Source organism: Girardinichthys multiradiatus, chromosome 10 (assembly GCF_021462225.1).
Source record: "Girardinichthys multiradiatus isolate DD_20200921_A chromosome 10, DD_fGirMul_XY1, whole genome shotgun sequence".
NCBI classification, from domain to species: Eukaryota; Metazoa; Chordata; class Actinopteri; order Cyprinodontiformes; family Goodeidae; genus Girardinichthys; species Girardinichthys multiradiatus.
In genome coordinates this window covers 9,910,982-9,931,463 of record NC_061803.1, presented here as the reverse complement: position 1 = coordinate 9,931,463, position 20,482 = coordinate 9,910,982, and the positions used below count along the sequence as shown (strand labels likewise).

At 44.7% G+C, this 20,482-nt stretch overlaps 1 protein-coding gene across 1 annotated transcript in view; it reads right to left on the bottom strand.

Annotated features, from left to right (window-relative positions):
* The window catches only part of LOC124875718 (testican-2-like), a 60,448-nt gene that overhangs the window by 13,068 nt on the left and 26,898 nt on the right, over positions 1-20,482 (bottom strand). Inside the window, exons 3-5 of the mRNA XM_047378060.1 lie at positions 19,049-19,094; positions 8,380-8,494; positions 384-492 (exon numbers count right to left, since the gene is read on the bottom strand). Of these exons, the coding sequence (XP_047234016.1) occupies positions 384-492; positions 8,380-8,494; positions 19,049-19,094 (270 nt within the window). The remainder of the gene's footprint in view (positions 1-383; positions 493-8,379; positions 8,495-19,048; positions 19,095-20,482) is intronic.

The window sequence follows — 20,482 nt, the reverse complement described above, 5'->3', positions numbered from 1 at the left end:
GCACGTGGAGGCCACACACAATACTGAGCCTCATTTTGACTTGTTTTAAGGACATTACATCAAAGCTGGATCAGCCTGTAGTGTGTTTTTCCACTTCAATTTTGTGTGTGACTCCAAATCCAGGCCTCCATTGGTTAATAAATTTGATTTCCATTGATGATTTTTCTGTGATTTTGTTGTCAGCACATTAAACGTTGTAAAGAACAAAGTATTCAATGAGAATATTTCATTCATTCAGATCTAGGATGTGTTAGAGTGTTCCCTTTATTTTTTTGAGCAGTGTATATATATATATATATATATATATATATATATATATATATATATATATATGTGTGTGTGTGCGTGTGTGTGTGTGTGTGTATATGTGTGTGTTTTATTACCTCTGAAGCATAGTTGTGTCCATCTGAGCCACATACGGGTGAAGATGCAGCAACAGGGCAAGGCTTACAGCTGCTTTCATGGAGCTCCTGTTGTCCTGACTGTTTAACTCTGACAATTAGAGACAGATTGATAAAGGGAAATAGCTACTTTTTTCTAGCATGCATATTCGCATAAACAGTCCCAAGTTTAAATGAATTTTCTCTAATTGACTCAGGGTCAAAATGATATAGTACATCCAGGCACAAATAGATACATGCACCCCCACTAATAATTGGTTAAATGTACCTAAGCAAGTTGCAGAGAAGCCACACACTATGTAACCTTCAACAAAATCCAGGCAGTATTTTGAATACATATTATACCACTCATAATATTCTACCCATTTTGTGCAGTGCACCATTACTGCTGTCAGCTAAATAAACCCACAGCATGATGCTGCCCCCACCACAGTACAATGTTCTTAGCTTTGAAAGCCTCATGTTGAATATCATAAGAATTAGTCTTAGCATTGTGGTTAAATAGCTCAGTCTTTGTATCATTTCACTATGAAACATTTAAGCTTGACACTTCAAGCTTGAAGAAGCCAATTTTAAAGCAGGCACTTCTTTCAGGGTTTACAACTTTCAGATTCTGCTGATCTTTAACTCACTTTACTGTTGCAGAATGTTTATGTTCAGCCTGAGGCTTTGTGGTTTGTACTCTATCAATTCTGCAATGAAGACTGGTCAAATATCCAGGCAGAATTATTGCATTAATGTGTTGTTAGCTACAAAAAACTGGCTTCTGTGCAATTTGGTAAGAAACCTATCACCAAAATAGTAGTGGAAATGGATGTACATGTTTGAAAATGTATGCATATTTTTGAGCCTGTGATGATTACAGAAAATCCACAAGAAATTAAAGTCTTTAAACTATTGAGTAAATATATATTTTTTAAATCCTACGTTAATCAAATTCTTTATAATTGGAGGTCTCATTTTTAACATCACAAAACTTGGATTTCTAACATGGGCGTGTAGAATTTATATATCTTATTTATATCTCTAAGATGCAAAGCCAAATCGAAAAACATTGGTTGGGCTTTTCTTTGTGACTTGTGGTGAGATGAGAAGTTTAAGTGTCCTCATCTATCAAGTGGTTTAATACAACCAACAAGCCTTATGCAAAGTCAAAATGTGACTACTGTCAAGCTCATCTACTGATCATGCTGTCTAACATATCTGCAAAACCTTCAGTAATTGCTTTGACTGACTGTCGGATGATCTGGAAACTCCTACTAAGCCGTTATAGATGAGTCAGCTCTTGAAAATAGAACTATTTACATAGGATTTGTTGGTTTGCATCTGCACCTCATTGCATCCAAATCCATTGGTTCTGTGTTTGCCTTGTTGCTGAACTGTTTTTGTCAGTGAGGTTACATTCCACTCTACAAACCTCCAAGGCACAAATATTTCTTAGGAGTGTGAAATCAAATTAGATACAACTGAGAAAATAGTTTAGTAATTTGTTTGAACAGATCCAAAATTCACCAGCTTGTCATTTTTTCTGGTTTTTATAACACCCAACAGAGCACAACATGAAAAAGAGCACTTTTCCTCTGACTCAACTGAGAGTCTTCACATTTAGCAAATAACAGCATCAAGCTTAGCTGCTACCGCTGCTTTTTATTGGTGCTGGATGATTTGGTGCGGCTGTGTTGTCTCTTATTACCCACCGTTCGACACCCCCCCAAACCTCAGCTCAGCAGCGAGTCTGTACATGATGCACCTTATTGAAAACGATAAACGCCTATCGCTGCAGATAGACTCCTCAGGTAGTAATAATTCACTCCATTAATTCGTTTCAGGCCGCAACGCTGCACATTTGCTTTTCAATCAAAGTGGAACAAATGAGCACAGGGGCAGATAAATGCTTTTAGAAAAGATGCCTACATCTGAAAAGGAAAGACTCCTTGTGAAGAGAGAAACATACTTCTAAGTTCTGCAATGCCATGCATAGGTTTACAAACACTCATCTTTTGGGTTAACAATTTATTGTCAATTTTGACGTTGTGGGCTTTTACTGAAATAATTTTTACTGTTCTTTTTTGAAGCTGGAATCATCTTATTTTTATAAATAAGAATGTTTACTCGTACTCGTCATCTTCCGCTTATCCGGGACCGGGTCGCAGGGGCAGCAGACTCAGCAGAGACGCCCAGACATCCCTCTCCCCAGACACCTCCTCCAGCTCCTCCGGGTGGAGCCCAAGGCGTTCCCAGGCCAGCCGAGAGACATAGTCCCTCCAGCGTGTCCTGGGCCGTCCCCTGGGCCTCCTCCCGGTGGGACATGACTGGAACACCTCCTGAGGAAGGCGTCCAGGAGGCATCCAGTATAGATGCCCGAGCCACCTCAACTGGCTCCTCTCAATGTGGAGGAGCAGCGGCTCTACTCCGAGCCCCTCCCTGATGGCCGAGCTCCTCACCCTATCTCTAAGGGAGTGCCCAGCCACCCTACGGAGGAAGCTCATTTCAGCCGCTTGTATCCGGGATCTCGTTCTTTCGGTCATGACCCAAAGTTCATGGCCATAGGTGAGGGTAGGAACATAGACCGACCGGTAAATTGAGAGCTTTGCTTTTCGGCTCAGCTCTCTCTTCACCGCAACGGACCGGCACAGTGCCCCCATTACTGTGGCAGCTGCACCGATCCGTCTGTCGATCTCCCGCTCCATTCTTCCCTCACTCGTGAACAAGACCCCGAGATACTTAAACTCCTCCACTTGAGGCAGGAACTCCCCTCCAACCTGAAGAGGACAAGCCACCCTTTTCCGGTCGAGTGCCATGGCCTCGGACATGGAGGAGCTGATCTTCATCCCAGCCGCTTCACACTCGGCTGCGAACCGCCACAGCGCATGCTATAGGTCTTGGCTAGAGGGGGCAAGCAAGACCATGTCATCTGCAAAAAGAAGAGACGAAATCCACAGGTCCCCAAACCAGACCCCCTCCAGCCCTTGGCTGCATCTAGAAATCCTGTCCATAAAAGTTATGAACATGACCGGTGACAAAGGGCAGCCCTGCCGGAGTCCAACATGCACCGGGAACAGATCCGACTTAGCGCCGGCAATGCAGACCAAACTCCTGCTCCGCTCGTACAGGGACCAGATAGCCCCTAATAAAGGGCCCCCACAGGGCACAGTCGAATGCCTTCTCCAGGTCCACAAAACACATGTGAACCGGTTGGGCAAACTCCCATGAACCCTCGAGCACCCTGTAAAGGGTATAGAGCTGGTCCAGTGTTTCATGGCCGGGACGAAAACCACACTGTTCCTCCTGAAGCCGAGGTTTGACTATCGGCCGGACTCTCCTCTCCAATACCCTGGCGTAGGCCTTACCAGGGAGGCTGAGGAGTGTGATCCCCCTGTAGTTGGAACACACCCTCCGGTCACCCTTCTTATGAAAGGGGACCACCACCCCAGTCTGCCAGTCCAGAGGCACTGTCCCCGACCACCACGCAATGTTGAAGAGGCGTGTCAACCATGACAGCCCAACAACATCCAGAGATTTGAGGTACTCAGGGCGGATCTCATCCACCCCCGAAGCCTTGCCACCGCGGAGCTTTTTAACCACCTCGGTTACTTCAGCCTGGGTGATGAAAGAGTCCAACCCCGAGTCCCCAGCCTCTGTTTCCACCACGGAATGTGTGATGGCAGGATTGAGGAGATCCTCGAAGTACTCCTTCCACCGCCCGATATTGTCCTCAGTCGAGGTCAGCAGCCTCCCACCCCCACTATAAACAGTGTTGGCGAAGCACTGCTTCCCCCTCCTGAGGCGCCGGACGGTTTGCCAGAATCGCTTCTCCATGGCCTCACCGAACTCCTCCCAGACCCGAGTTTTTGCCTCTGCCACAGCCCGGGCCGCAGCACGCTTGGCCTCACGGTACCCATCAGCTGCCTCAGGAGTCCCACAAGCCAGCCACAGCCGATAGGAGACCTTCTTCAGCTTCACAGCATCCCTTACTGCCGGTGTCCACCACCGGGTTGTGGGATTGCCGCCGCGACAGGCATCGCAGACCTTACGGCCGCAGCTACGGGCAGCAGCATCAGCAATAGATGCGGAGAACATGGTCCACTCGGACTCTATGTCTCCAACATCCCCCGGGATCTGGTCAAAGCTCTCCCGGAGGTGGGAGTTGAATACATCCCTGGCCGAGGGCTCCGCCAGGTGTTCCCAGCAGACCCTCAGTATGCGCTTGTGCCTGCCAAGTCTGTCTGGCTTTCTCCTCGTCCAGCGGATCCAACTCACCACCAGGTGGTGATCAGTGGACAGCTCAGCCCCTCTCTTCACCCGAGTGTCCAGAACATGCGGCCGAAGGTCTGATGATACAACAAAGTTGATCATCAACCTCCTGCCTAGGGTATCCTGGTGCCAAGTGCACTGATGGACACCCTTATGTTTGAACATGGTGTTCATTATGGACAATCTGTGACTAGCACAGAAGTCCAATAACAAAACACCACTCGGATTCAGATCAGGGAGGCCATTCCTCCCGATCACGCCTCCCCAGGTGTCACTGTCGTTTCCCACGTGGGCGTTGAAGTCAGCCAGCAGAATAATGGAGTCCCCGGGAGGGGCTCTATCCAGCACCCCCGACAGGGACACCAAGAAGGCCGGTACTCCGCACTACCGCTCGGCCCGTAGGCCGAGACGACAGTCAGAGACCTATCCCCAGCCCGAAGGCGCAGGGATACAACCCTCTCATCCACTGGGGTAAACCCCAACACGAGACGGCTGAGCTGGGGGGCAACAAGCAAACCCACACCAGCCCGCCGCCTCTCACCGTGGGCCACTCCAGAGTAGAAGAGAGTCCAACCCCTCTCAAGGAGATGGGTTCCAGAGCCCACGCTGTGCATGGAGGCGAGCCCGACTATTTCTAGTCGATATCTCTCGACCTCCCGCACAAGCTCAGGCTCCTTCCCCCCCAGCGAGGTGACATTCCACGTCCCTAGAGCCAGCCTAAGCATCCGGGGATTGGGCCGCTGAGGTCTCCACTTTCGTCCGCCACCCAATCCTCTTTGCACCGGTCCCTCACGGTTTCCCCTGCAGGTGGTGGGCCCACTGGACTTTGTGGGTTCTTGTGATGGTTTATTTTGTAATTTAGATTCTCCTTATGGCTCTTTGTTTATTTCTTAGGTTGTTGTTTCTATGTTCTCCTCTAGTTTCTCTGTTTACTTTAGTTCATAGTTATTCTGCTTCCCTGCCTCCTTGTCGCACCTGTTCTCAGTTCCCTTGATTACCTGCCTTTGTCTTTCCCCAGTATATTAGTTGGTTTGGTGTCTCTGTTCGTCACTGGTTCCTTGTGTTCGTCAATACCCCTTTCCCTACCATGACTATGTTTTGTTTATGCTTCGCTTATGCTACGTTTTGCCAAGGTACCTGCAGTGTTTTGTAAGTTTTGGATTTTGTCTCTGATTCATACATGCAGTGTTTTTGTTACGTTTTTGACCTTTTTGAGAACAAACTAAGATGCGGCTGCCAAGCTCTTGTCTGCACTTTGGTCCGACACAAAATCTCTCTTCGACATTAGGAACCAGCCATGAGGACCAAGCGGACAATGTTACAGAGCTGAAGCTTTGGGTAAAGCAGCAAGTGGAGACACTAAGGACTATGTACGGTGAGGAGGTGGAACTTTCGCCCTCACCTTTATTGCTGGAGGAGATGGAAGAATGCTTCGGTGAGGCCGACTGGGCAGATATGGGTTTCGAGCCAGGTCGGAACCGTTGCTCAACAGCACGATCCTCCTCCAAGCGACGTCGTTCTCGCCGCAAGCGTTGCACGTCTGCAGCAGCTCCAGCCGAGCTGCCCCCATCGCCACCTGCCGCTGCAGAGTTTCTGGCTGGGTTTTCGTCCTGCTCTGGACGACGTCATCGTCGGTGGGCAGTCGCCACCGAGAAGGTACGGGTGGGTGTATCTAACTTTTCCATGGAGGGTCCATCCGCCATGACCTCCTCGTGGCTATCTTCCCCGGAGTTGGTGGGCGGTTACCCAGCGCCCTCTGCTGGTCTCCGGTCGTCGGTGCGGCCTCCTGCTCCGCCATGGGTTCAGGCCGGGTTGCAGGAGATTAAGAAAGAACTTATGAAGTCACATTGCCTAGAGTGTGTTCCTCACCTGATTAGCAATCCTCAGGATCTGGCTGATGTGCACACCATTTTACTTACTGAGTTTCTCGAAGAGGGACGGCTAGACGCTCCAGCTCCACTCTCCGCTGGAGGTCCCTTTGACCCCCTTCTCTGTGCAGTAATGGCAGCACAAAGTTCCAAGGATCTTGCAGCCAAGCCGCTGGACTCACAACATGCAGCCAAGCCGCTGGACTCACAGCATGCAGCCAAGCCGTTGGACTCACAGCATGCAGTCAAGCCGCCAGAGCCTCAGCCGGCCGCCGCCGGGTCTACAGAGCCTCAGCCGGCCGTCGCCGGGTCTACAGAGCCTCAGCCGGCCGTCGCCGGGTCTACAGAGCCTCGTCACGACACGGAGGAGTCCGTGGGCAAGCTGCCTCCACTTTCACATCATGCTTCGGAGGAGCCCGTGGTCGGGTTACCTTCACGACCTGGTCCAGAGCACCTGCTCAGTTTCCTCTGGGGGGTGTTACTGGAAATACGGACTGACTTTTTGTCTTTGCCTGACTATGAGGTGTCAAGCTCACAATATGACTCTCAGCCTGACTCTGCTGAGCCAGACACACTGCAGCCTGACTCTTTGCCCGACACACTGCAGCCTGACTCTTTGCCCGACACACTGCAGCCTGACTCTTTGCCCGACACACTGCAGCCTGACTCTTTGCCCGACACACTGCAGCCTGACTCTTTGCCTGACACACTGCAGCCTGACGCACACCATGACACATCAGTGCCTGACACACTGCAGCCTGACGCACACCATGACACACCAGAGCTTGACACACCAGAGCCGGACGCCAGGACCACGTTTTCTGGGTTTCTGCCTGGGTCCAAGCCGGACACCAGGTCCAAGTCTCTGAGGATCTCGCCACGTCGTAGATTGCCTGACTCTTCGGTTCATGGGTTTGCCTGGCATCTCCACTGCCAGACTCCAGGCAGCCTGCTTCCTCGCCGCAGGCCTCCGGGGCGCCTGCTTCCTCGCCGCAGGCCTTCGAGGCGCCTGCTTCCTCACCGCTGGCCTCCGAGGCGCCTGCTTCCTCGCCGCCCACCCTGGGTGGGTTGTTTTGCCTTTAACTTTTGTTAGTTCCCAGAGGTCATCTGGAATCCGACCTTGAGGGGGGTTATGTCATGGAGTGACATTTTGGACTTTGTGGGTTCTTGTGATGGTTTATTTTGTAATTTAGATTCTCCTTATGGCTCTTTGTTTATTTCTTAGGTTGTGGTTTCTATGTTCTCCTCTCGTTTCTCTGTTTACTTCAGTTCATAGTTATTCTAGTTCTTTATTTCCTCCTCTGATTTATTTTCTTGCATAGTTTGTGTTTTCTGTTGTTTATTTAGTCCTTTCACTCTTCCTCAGCCTTTGTATTTGTTTCACCTGTTCCTGCTGCTTCCCTGCCTCCTTGTCGCACCTGTTCTCAGTTCCCTTGATTACCTGCCTTTGTCTTTCCCCAGTATATTAGTTGGTTTGGTGTCTCTGTTCGTCGCTGGTTCCTTGTGTTCGTCACTACCCCTTTCCCTACCATGACTATGTTTTGTTTATGCTTCGCTTATGCTACGTTTTGCCAAGGTACCTGCAGTGTTTTGTAAGTTTTGGATTTTGTCTCTGATTCATACCTGCAGTGTTTTTGTTACGTTTTTGACCTTTTTGAGAACAAACTAAGATGCGGCTGCCAAGCTCTTGTCTGCACTTTGGTCCGACCCAAAATCCCTCTTCGACATAATGGTTCTAAAGTTTATGAATATTTCGAAAAAGCACTGCTTGTCCAATCGGGAATCTGTTATACTGTTAAACATCATCTTATGCAAGCATAAACCTATTCTTATTCAAGGTTTGAGACCTTTCCTACCTTTGCTCCAGTTTCTTGCGATTGATGCACGTGGCCCTCTGGTAGCCCTGAGCAACGCACACCTTATGCCGGCTGCACTTCACATTCTGGCAGGGGTCCTTAGTGGTGTCGACAGCTGTGAGCACACAGCAAAAATCAACATTGCAAATGCAGAGGTGTCAATCACAACTAAAAAGTTTGAAGCTGAAAATCTCTATTTTTATCAGCTGAAAAAGGGAGTATATGATCAGGGGATTGGTTGAGAATGTGCAAAACAGGGGAGTTACCATTTGTTTTGCATTATCAATTTATGTTTATTCAATACATTGGCTGAAATTATCCTTCATTCTCACAAACTATCTTTTATACAAGCAAGTGCAATAAAAATCCAGAGGTACACAGTGGAAAATAATACCAGGGGTGTTCTCAAATGAGCCAGTTGTCTGCACTACTAAAAACATTGACGCCTGGTTGTCATTAGTGAGGCGGTACATCATCTGTAGCAACGCCTGCAGCAGTCTCATGCACTTGTCTCTGACTGCAATAAAACCTGACAGTACTGATTGAGCATCTTCTCCTCATGGCTTGCCACATCTCGCTTCCCTCATGTCAACACGTCACTGTCTTTCCCCATATTGCCTCCTCTCGCTCACACAGAAACATACACTCTCACCCAGGTCTCATGCATTCCCTTTTTCTCCCTTACAGCGCCCCCCATTCTGTTCTTTCTTTCCCCATCTCAGTCGAACGGTTCAATGCCAACTTCTTTTCCACTGATAGATCGCGACGGAAATAGCACAGCATCCTCCACCTGCACCTATAGTCAATGCCACTGGAAAGTGGATGTCGCACCTTCGCAGTCTATTTGTCGCCTCAGAAAACTTAGAAGCTCCAAATAAAATAAAAAATTAGTTGCCGGGGGGAGTCTCTGAGAGTAATTTAAGCTGTGAAATCCTGACTCAGCTCCGAGCAGCTGCTTCACAGTCAATTTGGTCATCAAACAAAATGGAAGAAAGCTACATTTCTGCAAAGCTGGTTATAAGCTAACGCTTTAGGGACCTGGGTGGGATGAAATTGAGGACTTATACTATGACATGAGAAAACATAAATGTTCATGGAGTTGTTGCATGATTGCCTTTTATAGTACATTGTTTATTATTGAGGGTTCTTTAATCTGGTTCTTATGCTTTTTACTTACCTTTCTACCTTGCGCGTTTTAACAAAGATAATTGTTACAACAGTTTTTTGCAAACTTCAAGACAAAAAGTTATGAAGATGCATTCAGTGAAAATGCTTTTGATTCATCATCTTTTACACAAATGTGCAAATAATTTTCACTTTAATTAAGAACTTTGGGTTTTTGTGAAAATGACTACGTTGAATAGTTTGCTCATAGCCCGTTGTCACTAATACGTCTTGTCCACAGTTCTACAACTCAATATAGGTCATTCGAAGCCTTTTTAGCAAGTTTATTAAAGGATTTTCTGTTAATCATGCAATATTCAACACAGAGTCAGACTGCAACTATAGTAAAAATAATAATTTTAAGGCCTTGGGGATGGCAGCTGATGAAATCCTGGTGTAACATATAGAGAAATGAGGTCTACACTCAGGTTGAGTTTCTGAAAACTTGCAGTTGCTGAGTTTTTCTGTTGAACAGGGGAAAAGCCATACAGTGTTAGGGAGGCATGTTGTCATCAGTTGTTGTCACATAAGCTCCTTTTGTAGCATAGAGCATGGGGTGGTGGGGTTGACTTAAACCTAAAATTACAACTCTGAACTACTAAGGGTGTTTGTCACAGTGCCAAGTTGGCAAATAGGTGTAAAGTTGGGGTGGAGAAATCTGCATTGTACCTTAGCACTAAGAGGTTGTGTTGATGACAAGAATCTTCTGTGTGGAAGTTGCCACTGGGAAAAGATTCGAGGCATATCAGCTGTTCATTCAGCATACACCGTTTAAACAAAGGTGAGACTTAAAGAAATAACAGGAAGCTGAACACAGTGGGGACAAGTATTTGATACACTGCTGATTATGCAGGCTTTCCCACTTGCAAAGCATGTAAAATTCTTTAATTTTTATCATAGGTACTCTTCAACTGTGAATGACATAATCTAAAACAAATAAGGCTGGTAATGACACATTTATTTAAAATGTGTGTGTTTAAACAGGGAACTATCTAAAGCATGCAGTGCACCAGCCCCTCAGGAACGGCACTGCCCATTCCAGTCCCTAATATTAGTTTTGTTACATATAGTTAACCTGTTGCTACGAAAACATAAAAAAAAAGACTATATGAGTGAGATTGGATTAATTAAATTGCAAACCCATTTATGTGAGCTCTATTTCCCGCTGAGGTATAAAAACAATTTCAGAAAAACTTTATTGACCCCCAAAGAGAAATTCTAGCATGATTGCTTCGCAAAAAAGCCCCAAGTCAAAATAACGAGTCATACTGCGCTTGTAGCTCTTGCATTTTATAAAAGCATTTCAAATAAAGGATTTTGTGACCACTAAACTTTTTTTTGCCGCTGCTTAGTTATTATTTGACTGAGCAGAGGAGCAATAAACAGATTTCATTGCACCTATGAGCATGATTGCTCTGTGAACCATAATAAAAGGCTTTGCCAGTCTCAAATGAAAACGACTTTAAACCTTACTCAAACCAATCCAACATAAAAATACTGTCAAATAAAGATAAAAAATATTTAAAACAACACAAAAATATACTTTTTGTTAATTATTCATTAGGTTATTGAGTCTATCTCGTCTTGTAATGTGCTTATTAGAGGCAGACAACTAAAAACAACCAACTGCTGGGTTATTTTGTTAACCAGGGTTCCTACACATTGTTCATGTAAAAATTCCATGCTTTTCCGGACTTTTCAGAGTTCTTGATCCATTCATTTATTTTCAAAATGTACAATACAAAAGCTCATTAGGAATTTATGGCAGATATGGCAAGATTTAAATATGGAACCTGCAAACAGAACTGGAAGTAAATGGTAAATAGCCTGAACTTATACAGCGCTTTATCAAGTCCCTAGAGACCCCCAAAGCACTTTACACTACAATCAGTCATTAACCCATTCATACACACATTCACACACTGACAGTGGTGAGCTACAATGTAGCCACAGCTGCCCTGGTGCACACTGACAGAAGTGAGGCTGCCATACACAGGCGCCACCGAGCCCTCTGACCGCCATCAACAAGGAAGAACAAAAAACAAAAAATTTGTAAAGTAATTCTTGACCTTTAAGGGAAAACTACCATAAAGGGTAATGTTTTCAGGTCTCACAGTAGTGGACTGTGCTTTTTGTGGACTCTGAATCATCAGCATACAGGTCCTTCTCAAAAAATTAGCATATTGTGATAAAGTTCATTATTTTCCATAATGTCATGATGAAAATTTAACATTCATATATTTTAGATTCATTGCACACTAACTGAAATATTTCAGGTCTTTTATTGTCTTAATACGGATGATTTTGGCATACAGCTCATGAAAACCCAAAATTCCTATCTCACAAAATTAGCATATCATTAAAAGGGTCTCTAAACGAGCTATGAACCTAATCATCTGAATCAACGAGTTAACTCTAAACACCTGCAAAAGATTCCTGAGGCCTTTAAAACTCCCAGCCTGGTTCATCACTCAAAACCCCAATCATGGGTAAGACTGCCGACCTGACTGCTGTCCAGAAGGCCACTATTGACACCCTCAAGCAAGAGGGTAAGACACAGAAAGAAATTTCTGAACGAATAGGCTGTTCCCAGAGTGCTGTATCAAGGCACCTCAGTGGGAAGTCTGTAGGAAGGAAAAATTGTGTCAGAAAACGCTGCACAACGAGAAGAGGTGACCGGACCCTGAGGAAGATTGTGGAGAAGGGCCGATTCCAGACCTTGGGGGACCTGCGGAAGCAGTGGACTGAGTCTGGAGTAGAAACATCCACAGCCACCGTGCACAGGCGTGTGCAGGAAATGGGCTACAGGTGCCACATTCCCCAGACCTGGGCTACAGAGAAGCAGCACTGGACTGTTGCTCAGTGGTCCAAAGTACTTTTTTCGGATGAAAGCAAATTCTGCATGTCATTCGGAAATCAAGGTGCCAGAGTCTGGAGGAAGACTGGGGAGAAGGAAATGCCAAAATGCCAGAAGTCCAGTGTCAAGTACCCACAGTCAGTGATGGTCTGGGGTGCCGTGTCAGCTGCTGGTGTTGGTCCACTGTGTTTTATCAAGTGCAGGGTCAATGCAGCTAGCTATCAGGAGATTTTGGAGCACTTCATGCTTCCATCTGCTGAAAAGCTTTATGGAGATGAAGATTTCATTTTTCAGCACGACCTGGCACCTGCTCACAGTGCCAAAACCACTGGTAAATGGTTTACTGACCATGGTATCACTGTGCTCAATTGGCCTGCCAACTTTCCTGACCTGAACCCCATAGAGAATCTGTGGGATATTGTGAAGAGAACGTTGAGAGACTCAAGACCTAAACTCTGGATGAGCTAAAGGCCGCTATCGAAGCATCCTGGGCCTCCATAAGACCTCAGCAGTGTCACAGGCTGATTGCCTCCATGCCACGCCGCATTGAAGCAGTCATTTCTGCAAAAGGATTCCCGACCAAGTATTGAGTGCATAACTGTACATGATTATGTGAAGATTGACGTTTTTTGTATTAAAAACACTTTTCTTTTATTGGTCGGATGAAATATGCTAATTTTGTGAGATAGGAATTTTGGGTTTTCATGAGCTGTATGCCAAAATCATCCGTATTAAGACAATAAAAGACCTGAAATATTTCAGTTAGTGTGCAATGAATCTAAAATATATAAATATTAAATTTTCATCATTACATTATAGAAAATAATGAACTTTATCACAATATGCTAATTTTTTGAGAAGGACTTGTATATGTGGTGAAAGACATTGTAGTACATAATATGAGCTAGGGGGAACAGCAAATAAAAGTGGCCCAAGAATAGAGCGTTGAGGAACAACACGTGATCTTTGTTTACTCAGGTTTATGATTATCCAATGTCACAAATAATTTCCAGTCTTCCCATAAAGATCAGAATCAGTCTAATACAGTGTAAATTTACTATCCCTCGAATTAACTCAACACACAGCTATTAATGTTTAAAACGATGGCAATAAAAGTGAGTTTGAATTTACACTATTATACAAGCTGTACACTGACTAATTTACATTGAATCAAAGTTTCTTCTTTGGTGCTTTCCCATGAAAAGATATAATAAAATATTTACAAAAAATGTGAGTGGTGTACCCAATTTTGTGAGATACTGTATATTAGACTGGTATTTGATGCCAGTACTTAAACTGTTCTGTGCCAGTAGAGGGCCACACTAAAACTAGGCCAGATCTCTATTGCTATGTGAGCATAAGACAAAAGACAATAAAAATAACCAATGTATAAAATACCCTGTTTGCCACTGTTAATCATAGAACCATTATTATTTAGTTCAGTTCGTTACAGGCACATTCTCTAAACTTTCACTTTATGTCTTTTGTTAAAATGCATCACGACATTGCAGTTTGTTCTCATAGAAACAAAGCTGGATGTTTTTCTAATATAGATTCAGACAGCAAAGCAAAGCTTCAAATCATAAAAATCCTTCATATAGTATTCTTATTCCACTTTTGCGTGGAAAAATATAACTCAAAGACTTCATGTATTCTCAAAATCGAGTATGTTTTCCTTCCACCTGCTCTCCTGCTTTATCGAGAAATTCATGCCCACTGGCTTTATACCTATGGTGCTGTGAAAAAGTATCTGCCTCCTCATTAATTTCTTCTGTTTTAACTCTTTTTTTCCACACCGATTTTGTTTAGGTCATCAAACACATACAGTATCAGACAAAGATAACCAGAGTAAATACAAAATGCAATTTTTAATTGATGTTCCATTTGTTATAAAAAAACAAAAGTGTCCAAACCAGCCATCCTCCTTCCTAAGAAAATACTGTTCTTTGAAAGCTGAGTTTACTGATTTGTGCCAGAACTGTAGAATCAAGAATTCACCTAAATAGATGAGACCAGTCTGGTAATTATCTGATTTTAAAGTGTTTCATGATCTGAAACATTTAAGTGTGACAAAAAGTTAAAAAAAAAAATTAAATCTATCAGGGGGGAAATACGTTTTTGTGGGACTATACATTGCATCCATTTTCTCCTATTATTGTCATGTTGCTGCAGAAATCCATCTGCTTTTACATCTCATATAACTGGCAAGCTTTCATATTAGAATCCCTGAACAAAACATGGTGCATGGGATTTGGACAGGACCATCATGTTTTATAAAAGCACAGTGGTGGTTCTGGGCTAAAATAAAACCCACACTGCAAAGACGTTTGGTCAACCATTGTGCTAAGGGAGACAGGTCCATTAGAGTGTCAGCTTATAGGACTATTATATTCTAAGATGTGTAAAAGGTATAGAAACAGAATAACATTTTATTTAAAATATTCAAAAAGCAAGAAAGTCAAATTGTTTCATACAGAAAATGTCAGGGTCAAGTATGGCAGCTCTTTAAAACATCGGGCTCTGCAACAAACATCCCTTAAATACAATTACTGGGGCCCAGCTGATGTCTCAATCAACTCACTTGAAAGGCACAGCCAGAGGCTGAAGTTTCCTGTTAGTTCTTTTGTTGCAGGTCTGCTTCTATGCCTGCCAGGAGTCTCTCCTGTCTTGGTAAATTTGCAAAGAAGACATCTTTGATTAATTAGATCTGCAAAAAATTTGTCCCAAAGGGAGCTGTGATGGGGGACAAAATCAATCGTATTCAATAGAACGCCGCCCACACTCCAGCAAGTAAAGCTTTTTTTCAGATTACATGAGTTATGACTATTGTTGTATGTCCAAATCAGTGGGGAAAAGTCTTCAGCTGATTCTTTGCACTTTAAGGCAGCGCAGGTGAGGTGTTAAATCCAACCCCCAAACATTCCCCTTGCAGCAGGGTCTTGCTGGAACGGGTCAGCTAATTAGCTACAATATGTGTGAGTAGCACACCTAAAGGTGAGGGTGTGAAATGATTGATGACACAGTTCATTATTCTGACCTTTCAGAGAGAAAAAAGCACAGCAACCACCATCATCTTCCCCGGAGATAAAGTGGAAACATTATACAGCCACATGTATACAAGTGGGATTAATTTATGTTGTAAAATGTCTTATTGCAAGCAGCATAGCAAAAATTTAAACATGATTTTCTCTTTGTGATATTTTCATTTAGAAATCATCTTTTGTTGAGCAAAATACTTGGTCTCTACCGAGTGTAGCTCATTTGATGGGTTATTTAAAGGAATCTATTAGATTCTGGATATTAATGAATAATTATGTATTTATCCCCTCCTTGAACCGCCACCTTAACATGGTGGAGGCGTTTAAGTGCTTGAATGATCTTAGAGGCTATGTTGTCTAGGGCTTAAATGCCCCTGGTAGGCTCTCCCATGGCAAACAGTCTCTAGGTGACGGGTCAGACAAAGAGCGGTTCAAGACACCTTCATGAGGACTACTAAATCGAGGCACGTGACGTCGCCTGCTACGATGGAGCCAGGGTCCCACCCTGGAGCCAGGCCTGGGGTCAGGACTCGTCGGAGAGCGCCTGGTGGCCGGGTTGCTCCAGCGGGACCTGGCCAGGCCAAGCCCGAACAAGAGATGCGAGGCCATCCCCCAGTGGGCCCACCACCTGTAGGGGGAACCGTGAGGGACAGGTGGAAAGGGTATTGGGCAGCGGACGAAGGTGGAGACCTCGGCGGCCCAATCCTTGGATGCTTAGGCTGGCTATAGGGATGTGGAATGTCACCTCACTGGGGGGGAAGGAGTCTGAGCTTGTGCGGGAGGTCGAGAGATATCGACTAGAAATAGTCGGGCTCGCCTCCACGCACGGCGGAGAGGCGATGGGCCGGGGTGGGTTTGTTTGTTGCCCCCCCAGCTCAACCGTCTCGTGTTGGGGTTTACCCCAGTGGATGAGAGGGTTGCATCCCTGCGTCTTCGGGTTGGGGATAGGTCTCTGACTGTCGTTTCGGCCAACGGGCCGAGTGGTAGTGCGGAGTACCCAGCCTTCTTGGCGTCCCTGTCGTGGGTGCTGGATAGTGCCCCTCCAGGGGACTCCATTATTCTGCTGGGGGACTTCAACGCCCACATGGGAAACGACAGTGACACCTGGAGAGACGTGATTAGGGGGAATGGCCTCCCCGATCTGAATCCGAGTGGTGTTTTGTTATTGGACTTGTGTGCTAGTCACGGATTGTCCATAATTAACACCATGTTCAAACATAAGGGTGTCCATCAGTGCACTTGGCACCAGGACACCCTAGGCAGGAGGTCGATGATCGACTTTGTTGTCGTATCATCAGAACTTCGGCCGCATGTTTTGGACACTCGGGTGAAGAGAGGGGCTGAGCTGTCCACTGATCACCACCTGGTGGTGAGTTGGATCCGCTGGAGGAGGAGAAAGCCGGACAGACTTGGCAGGCCCAAGCGCATAGTTAGGGTCTGCTGGGAACGTCTGGCTGAGCCCTTGGCTGCCCGTAGCTGCGGCTGTAAGGTCTGCAGTACCTATCGCGGTAGCAATCCCCGAACCCGGTGGTGGACACCGGCAGTAAGGGACATGGTCAGGCTGAAGAAGGAGTCCTATTGGCTGTCGTTGCCTTGTTGGACTCCTGAGGCGGCTGACGGGTACTGTGAGGCCAAGCATGCCGAGGCCCGGGCGGTGGCAGAGGCAAAAACTCAGGCCTGGGAGGAGTTCGGTGAGGCCATGGAGAAGGACTACCGGGTGGCCTCGAAGCGATTCTGGCAAACCGTCCGGTGCACCAAGAGGGGGAAGCAGTGCTTCGCCAACACTGTTTACAGTGGGGGTGGGAGGCTGCTGACCTCGACTGGGGACATTATCGGGTGGTGGAAGGAGTACTTCGAGGATCTCCTCAATCCTGCCATCACGCATGCCCTGGTGGAAACAGAGGCTGGGGACTCAGGGTTAGACCCTTTCATCATCCCGGCTGAAGTCACCGAGGTGGTTAAAAAGCTCTGCGGTGGCAAGGCTTCGGGGGTGGATGAGATGCTCCCTGAGTTCCTCAGGTCTCTGGATGTTGTAGGGCAGTCATGGTTGACACGCCTCTTCAACATTGCATGGCAGTCGGTGACAGTGCCTCTGGACTGGCAGACTAGGGTGGTGGTCCCCCTTCATAAGAAGGGTGACCGGAGGGTGTGTTCCAACTACAGGGGGATCACATTCCTCGGCCTCCCTGGTAAGGCCTACGCCAGTGTATTGGAGAGGAGAGTCTGGCTGATAGTCGAACCTCGGATTTAGGAGGAGCAGTGTGGTTTTCGTCCCGGCCGTGGAACACTGGACCAGCTCTATAACCTCGATAGGGTACTCGAGGGTTCATGGGAGTTTGCCCAACCAGTCCACATGTGTTTTGTGGACCTGGAGAAGGCATTCGACTGTGTCCCTCGTGATGCCCTGTGGGGGGTGCTCCAGGAGTATGGAATTGGGGGCCCCTTATTAGAGGCCATCCCTGTACGAGCGGAGCAGGAGTTTGGTCCACATTGCCGGCACTAAGTTGGAATCCAACCTATTGTAGGCCAATTCATGAAATTCTTCTGTTTATGGAAGATTAAAATACACTCAGAGACAAAGACCTCCATGTTTGGAGACACGTCCTGTGGCCTAATAAAACTACAATAGAAATGTTGGGCCATCATGAGCATTGTTACATTTGGAGACAAAAAGAGGCAGCTTGCAACCCTGAGAACACCATCCCAATTCTGAAGTACGGGGTTGGCGGCATCATGTAGTGAGGGTGTTTTCTGTTTAAAATATCATTTTTCTATTGATCTTATGCAATATTTTTTATATTTTCTGACACTTAATTTTGGGTTTTTAATATGTGTATGCCATATTTATGAAAACTACACAAAATAAAGGTTTACAATGTGTCACTCTGTGTGTAATGAATCTTTATAATACACACATTACACTTTCTGAAGTGAGTGACAGGAAATATTAAACGTTTTCACAATATTTAGGCTTTAAAAGTCTTAAAAACAATTTTTTTTATAGCAGTGTTAGTGAAAGTGGGAAATCTGTAAAAGCACATTCTCTTTGAGTATATTCTCTAAAAGCCCTAAGTAAATATTATTTTTCTGGTAACTAAACTTTACATTCACATGTTCTCTGTTCTTCCTCCGCAGCTGATTTTCGAAAGGTGAGATTTTCTTTTTCTCAGCAAGGAACTGACCCCTGTGGATGAAAATGAAGCCTGGTGGGAGTTCTGACTTGAGCCCTCAGCAACAAAAGCAATTATAGCTGGCTTTTTACAAACTAATGGATCCAACTAAAGGCACAACCTCTACTTCTCTGAATCACAGCTGTGTTCTCACCCTCAGCAAAGCTGAGACACCATAGGCAAGTGCTCCCCACCAGCTAGCTGACCTCAACAAGTATTAAAAGAAGTCAGTGCTTTTATAATGTGTACCACACCACTTTATTGTCTAGAAATGATGCATAATGGCGAATGACATCTTCCTTTTATTTATTTTTTTTCAGAAAATGTTATTGTCTTGGTAATGGTGACTGTCAGTGTATAGTAATGTAAAATGCTCTTTACTTTCTAGCTTAGATTAATCTGTTCCTTCAGAGAAAAACTTAAATTTTTTTCTGACTTACTTTCATCAGAGCCAGTGGTCTCCTCAGCATTCCTGATGTAGTCATCCTGTAAAACAAATACATTTGCATTATTTGATTTAATTATTTATGCCAGGGAAAAAAACAACAGGGGTAGCTTGCTCTTGCATTAATGGAAATCCAGATAAGCATACATATTTCAAGAATATATGAGAAGTGAGCCATATGCTATAAATATCATCAATAGCTGACTTGAACAATTCATATAGCGTATATTCAGTCATAACACAGGAGGGAGTTTGCCTGTTCTGTTTTCTCAGGGTATTAAGGTGTGACCCTTGTGATTACATTGCATTTAAGTGTGTGTGCATGGATGTTTGTCTTTTGCTGGATGGATGTTTGTCTTTTGCTGGATGGATGTTTGTCTTTGGCTGGATGGCTGGATGGATGGATGGATGGATGGATGGACATGGAGCTAATTATCTCTCAATGTGCAGTGGAGCAGTGAAGTATGTAAACTGATCTGGGCTTTATTAATTGCTTACCCAATTCCTTAGATTTCTTGACAAAAGTTCATCAGGATCCAAATCATTAGATTGTTATGGGTGGTCTACTCCATGTATGATGTAATTCAGACTTGTAACTTTTTAAAACAATATGCATATGTAAAAGAAGGTTTAATTTATTAGGTTTTTACAAACTTAAAATGTAATGTTGTATGTAAACATAATACTTACAAATTTAGTTGGTATATCAGATTACTGTGTGAAAAATTGCTAAACAGATACAATTGTTATAAGAATTTGATCCATTTTGGACAATGTTTAATTAAATTTCATACTACATTTCTAAATATCTTCAAGAAATGGATGAATAAAGAACTATGGCAGAATATCACATAAAATGTCTAAAATATCCACATTTCTTTTTAATTCAATTGATTCACATTGACCTCTGAAATCCCTTTTGCTTTAAAAATAATTAGGATCTTATGTGCCTGTTGCACCTTTTTCCCTCCTGGCTGTCAGTATACCTTATACCTATTGTCTTGCCGTGACTTTCAGTCACCACTCTAATATACATGGTTCAGTATTTATATGCACTGATGCAACTGAAGCACATAATGTTATCTTCAAACAAGCAGAGATCAATAATATCTTATCTTATCTTATCTTAAATGCCACACTTTAGAACTTTAATTTGCAAAAACTGGACAATAATTTATTGTTTCCTTTCACCTGACACCAGTCTGCTCCTTTGTGTTGGTCTATCACATAACATCCAAATAAAACAAATGTAAGCTCTGGCTTTAACTTGACAAAAATATGAAAAAGCTCAAGGGTTATGAATACCCTTGCAAGTCAATGTATATATATTATGTTGACTATTGTGTTGTGGAGATTTCCTCATCGACTCGTTGACTTGGCAACACGTTGGAGCATAGTTTACATAAAAAAATTTACACTTCTGTTCAGT